The 5,932-nt window shown below is 38.4% G+C and overlaps 1 protein-coding gene across 1 annotated transcript; it reads left to right on the top strand.

The window, feature by feature from the left end:
- Nucleotides 1–1,392: 1,392 nt before the first annotated feature.
- On the top strand, nucleotides 1,393–2,440 carry LOC110444844 (adenosine receptor A2b-like). Its single transcript, XM_021489199.1, has one exon. It carries the CDS (start codon nucleotides 1,393–1,395, stop codon nucleotides 2,374–2,376), a length of 984 nt encoding a protein of 327 aa, XP_021344874.1. The 3' UTR covers nucleotides 2,377–2,440.
- The last annotated feature ends 3,492 nt before the right edge of the window (nucleotides 2,441–5,932 follow it).

The raw sequence follows: 5,932 nt of genomic DNA, 5'->3' as shown, positions 1-5,932 counted from the left end.
ACTTGTAATTATATCAAAACTGGATCAAGAACGGAACCTTGTTGCAAACATGTAATTATATCAAAAGTGGACAAAAACAGAACTGTGTTGGACCAAGAACTCACAAATAATTGGGTAAACGCACATGCCCTCTGTTTCAATAATAATTTACAGTTTTTAGAGAAAACATCCAGTTGGCTGTGGGTCAAGAAGGAAGAGACATGGCAGCTTACCACTGACCCGTAGTGCCCGATTAGCACTGCGGTTCCACCGCCCGGAGAATGTCCTGTGATGGGCGGCTCCAAGCTAATAATTCAGTGGTTTTTGTACAGCACACGCTGTATACAACACATTCAACACTATGATAACGCATTGATATCGGACAGTGTTTTCCTTGAACACCCACACAGTACAAAACATGCTCAATTACAGCAAATATTGATTGGTACTCCTTGTTTTTTAAACACTGCTGTAAAAGCTAGAGGCGATAAAATTGTCTTTGCAAAATACATGGTAAATGTTGGAAGACAACTTAATTATAACATCTATTATATTAGGTATTCCTCTGTTTAAGGTAACATCCGCTCTTAATGTTCTAAGGTGACAAATAAGCATATTCTGAATATTTCAAAGAGATCACCTGACCGATATTATATTACTATGTTTTCAAGTCCAATCAATTGTGATATCAGCGAGATCTGTGCATGTATATGCTATTCACTTTGTTTTTCCCGACTTTCTAACATGATTATTACAACCGCAAAATTTACGTATTGTGTTTTTTTATTTTATTTTTTAGAGTCGCCACGTCGCACGTTATAATTCACGGTTACCAACTACGTCATCCATTGTACACAGCATACAGAGTCCGCGACACAAATGAGAACCAACCCCTATTGCTCGCTAACTTGTTCTTTGTTTGGTAACACCCTACTTTGATTTTGCGAGAAGCTCCTTTGGGTATGTGGTCTTAATCTATATACATATGATTACTTCTAGTAAAGTTCACACTGGGACTGAAGCCTTTCATTCAACCATTCTGGTTAAGTTTAAAACATAAAACAGTTTATGTATACTATGTTTTTAATTACACTATACTGTTAAGCCTATGTACATGTATAGATCTGCCTGTAACCAGAGACAAAAAGTATGGTTGTTTTTCTCTATTAAGTAACGGTTTCTCTATGGGGAAATTTAGGTAAAGGAAAAATCGAAATTAACATGTTTCTTGAAAATTGAGTCTATTGTACTCGGTTTACCTTAACAAGTAGTATCCGACGGAAATGTGTGAATTGGTATGACGACCAATCAGCGTCGTTATGTTTTTTGTCAAAGTTTCTTTTACACTATATACCTGATAATATTTTATTTAACAGTAGTCGATATATTAATTCAAGGAAGACGATACCCGAGATGTCTGACGACAACCTCACGACAACAGACGAAGGAGACGTCGGTTTCCCGCCATTCCTTATCCTCTTCATTGTGTTACAACAAGTAGTGTTCAGCCTTTCCTGTTTTGGCAACATCGTCGTCATCTTCATTTTCACTCGTTACCTCCATCTTCGATCCTTTAAAAACCGTTTCGTCGTGGGGCTCGCCGCCGCCGATTTTTGCACGGGTGTTTCGGTCGGTTCCCAAATTATTTATTTCCTTTTCCCGGAATTGAACGCCGTCAGGGTGGCATGCTTTACTCGGTATCAAATCGTTGCATTTCTGACGATGACGTCACAACTAACAGCGTCATTTACAACGTTTGACAGATACATTGCAATATGTCATCCTCACAGTTATAGTAAAGTGGTAACCAACGTTACTGCGAACATCCTGGTTACACTACCATGGGTGTATGCCCTGGTTCTAACGTCACTGTCCTTCCTAGGACTAAAGTCATGGTCAGATGATTCCATGTATTGTCTCTATCACCTCATCTTCGAACAGGGCGTTTACTTAGCATCGGCGTTGACCACCGTCTGCTTCAGTGTCGCCTCTTTGATCATGTACATTCGAATTTTACAGGTAGCATGGAAATACTACAACAGAATACGCCCTTCAAATGAAACCGGTCCAAATCCCCAAGTCCGTAAGAAATCAACGGAGCGTAATGTTCGAAGTGCAAAGGTCATGGGGATCGTAACGGCGGCGTTTACGATTTGCTGGACGCCTTTTACGGCATTTCAATTTCGGTATGGAGTAGGGTCTGTTGACTTGACCATGGACGACATCAATGTTTCTAACTGGCTTGTTTTCCTTGGAATGACCAATAGCCTAGTGAACCCAGTGATATACGCCTGGCAACGAAAGGACTTCAACACAGTCTGCAAGAAACTTTGTGGTCGAAACGTCGATTGGAGTAACGCGACGGCTGACTTCACGTCCCATGTCTCATCAACGTAAACCATGTTTGTATGGAACATCCTATATTCCAAACGGGTTTATATAAGTGATTCATATAAAAGTCATGATATGTTATTTGTGGCATCGTAATAACGGATAGTTGACCAACGCCATAAATACACAATTGATAAATTATCGATCATATGTTTATCTAACGGTCCTGTCTAGTAACATCGTTTTTGGCATGAGACCCAACTGAAACATGCTATTTACAAAGAGTGCAGTATGCATTGTTTGGTCCACAATCATTGGGCTTTATCCACTTAAACTCTTTTTCTCTCGACATTCGTTATGTACACAAATTGATATGCGCACAAATATCTTTTCTTTTTAGCATTTCGTGTAGTAGAACATGCATGTCACATTAACGACCCCTTCCTTCCGGAAGACATACAATCCAAATGCGATCTATATTACACAATTGTAAAAACAACTCCACTATTCGTTACAACATCTCACTACTGGCCTGAAGATAGACATAAACCAGATTAGTTAGTAATGTATGGGCTTGGAACAATTTGTTATGTGAACAAATTGCTTTCGTTTCTGTGAATAAAGGAGTTCTTGTCATTTGATATGAGCGAATTTGTGTACATTTTAAACTTCAACTACATTTTAAATTAGGGTTTTCACATTTACGATGGTATTCCATGATGGACGGTAGAGGATCTTGAAGTATGTATTTATAAAGGGGAGACCGGGGCAAGTTCGGCCAATTTTTATTAAAGTCGTTCTGGGAAGTATGACAATTGTTGAATTTTATATGTGTGTCATACATTTATTTTGAAGAGAAATTCTATGCCTTTCATGAAAGAATATTTGTCCGTATTTGGAGGAGAAGTATTTAACTTTTACCGGCGAAAGATTGGACGGCGAAATGTTGCCGCTTTGGAGCAGGTTTGGACAGGCAAACTGGGGTAAGGTCGGCCCACGTTGGAATCAGCATAATAATGAGATGCAATCTAAGATCCCTCCCCAAAGCCCTAGCACGAATTGGCAAGGGATCATGAGCTTCAAATTTAGTATAAGCAGTTTTACGTTGACACAATATTATTAAACTATAGCTCGTTCTATCGAGTTCGCCGTTTTAAGCTGACATTTATTGATTCAATTAAAATCGGGCCATGGCCCCGTTTTAAAAAGCATTATTCATTTCTAGAATTATTTGTTTTTTGTCTTCAGTATATTAGTTTTCTGGCCCTAAATGGCTACAATTGTTGATGGGACTCAAAACAAATCAACACAAAAACAAAACGTCAGCTTGAGTACCGGTTCATAAAGGAACGGGAACTATGATAATTTTCATAAGATTGATATTGACTTTTACTGCCAACGTAAATCAGTTCAATGTTTAAAATAAATCAATTATTAAATACAGGATTCACATTTAACTTTCTCTTAGTCCTGATGTACAACCAAATACAGGCGCGCATATAACTGCCTATACGCGACATGCAGGTACAAAAAAAAACACTGCTTGTTGTACCCACTTGCCCTCTGCCAAGGCCCTAGCCTTGACCCGCTCCTAAATGAATCCCCTGTATGATCAAGGGCTCGCTACGCTACTTCTCTAGAATATTGAACTATTCAGGAAAAAACGAGACTAATGATTTTGATAACTTGGATGTTCTTCACAAAAACATAGGGTCTGGTAGCCTGGACATAGTGATGGACGGGTGTAAGTTATTGCATGTGGTCTAAGCTGTCGCGAGCCGAAGGATGCGGGAGGATATTTGATAACAGCTGCAAATAACAGAGTTAAATCAATGCAATCCCTATGCAACACAGCCAGAATGAACTTGAGTCCAGCCATTAGAAAAATGAGATAGATAATAAATAATAAATAAAGACCGGTCGTAAATACGTAGTCATAAAAAGCACTACGTATAACTTTTTTTCAATTCACCGACAATCCACCGATTAGTCGGAACGACTGACTGTCAATGATCAAAGAAAATAGTAAAATCAGCCTCAAAACTAGATTGGTCCAAACTACACAACGTATACACATTGGGTCAGGTTTAACCGTTCGGAGTTTGGATACGATCAATCCGGAATGGCTGTATTTACCTAGTATAGTGTTTAATGTGTAACAAGGGGAACAAAATATAATTTGAAATTTGAGAAAGATCGGTCTAGTGTTCCTTGGGAAGTAGTATCGGTAACAAAATGGAACTGTCGAAAACCAAGATGGCTGCCTGGTGATAATTTCGTTTTTCTGATCAGCCTCAAGAAGAAGCATGCACAATGACGGCCATGCATGGTGAACCTAGATACGTGTGAAATTTGAGAAAGATCTCTCCAATACTTGAAGAAATGTTTATAGCGCTAATAAAATCTAACTCACAAAATTCAAGATGGCTGCCTGTCTTCAAAGCCACCTTATGCATAACTACAGACTATGGGGAACTAACCTACATGTGAAATTAAAGGAAGATTCCCTTCAATGCTTTCTGAGATGTAGCACTAATAAACATTAGCTCTTAAAATCTAAAACGGTCGCATGTCGGTCATTTTAGTTTTCAGATCAGTCCGAAAATTCAATATGCTTTATTTAGGACGAAGGAGAGCCTACATGTATAAACAGGTAACCTCTATTTATATCTGAGAAATATCGCTAACATACATCAGCTCATATTTCAAAATGGTCAGCTGTCAGCCATCTAAGTTTTACGATCAGTCCCAAGATACACAACTACGGACCATGGGAACCTACATGTGAAATTTGAGAAGGATTCATCCAGTACTTTCTTGGCAGTAGCGCAAACAAACTTTAACTCTTAAAATTCAAGGAAGCAGCCTGTCAGGCATCTTGGTTATCCGATCTATCCAAATTCCATTTTTACTCTCAAACTTCAACATGGCCACCTGTCGGCCATTTTGGTTTTGAGGTCAGTCTGAAAAAAAACTGATTTTTGTGAACCTACATGTACATGTGAAATTTGAAAAAGATTGCTCCAGATGGCAGACTGTCTGTCATCTTGGTTTTTGGATCAATTTAAATTCCTATACGCATAAATAAGGACCATGAGGAACCTTCGTGTGACATTGAGAAAGATTCCTCCAATATGCATGTACATTTATATATACTTTCTAAGAAATAACATATAACTATTTAGCTAGCTTTAACTTTCAAAATCATCGGCCATCTCAGTTTTCCCATCAGTCCAAAAACTTAAACATTTGAAATTTGAGAAAGAATTCAGTACACATGCTTGAACTTAATTAATGAGAATAGTGCTAACAAACTTTAACTCTCAAAATTAAAAATATATATATGTACGTGTAGCCGCCTGTCGGCCATCTTTGGTTCATTGGTTCATTGCAGCTGGCACCGTTGTAAGCGTCTGGTCGCTTCTTAAGGTACTTCTTAATAGTCTACTCCACTTCCGGCTGCATTTGGAGACATTAGAGAAGACATTATTTCTCAATACTAGTGAATATTATGTACATGTGCAATGGGTGGTAAAAAAGTTGCATCCTAATTTCATTTGAAATATGGGTATTCAGCTATAAAAAAGGACTAGCAGGCCTGTATAAATCACAAGTCTCCGAA

Source organism: Mizuhopecten yessoensis, unplaced genomic scaffold (genome assembly GCF_002113885.1).
Source record: "Mizuhopecten yessoensis strain PY_sf001 unplaced genomic scaffold, ASM211388v2 hete_36180690, whole genome shotgun sequence".
NCBI classification, from domain to species: domain Eukaryota; kingdom Metazoa; phylum Mollusca; class Bivalvia; order Pectinida; family Pectinidae; genus Mizuhopecten; species Mizuhopecten yessoensis.
Note: the sequence above shows the minus strand (reverse complement) of the source record. Positions and strands in the feature narration are given on the sequence as shown.

Coding starts and splice junctions, on each gene's coding strand:
- LOC110444844 (XM_021489199.1), top strand. CDS start 1,393: ATGTCTGACGACAACCTCACGACAACAGACGAAGGAGACGTCGGTTTC.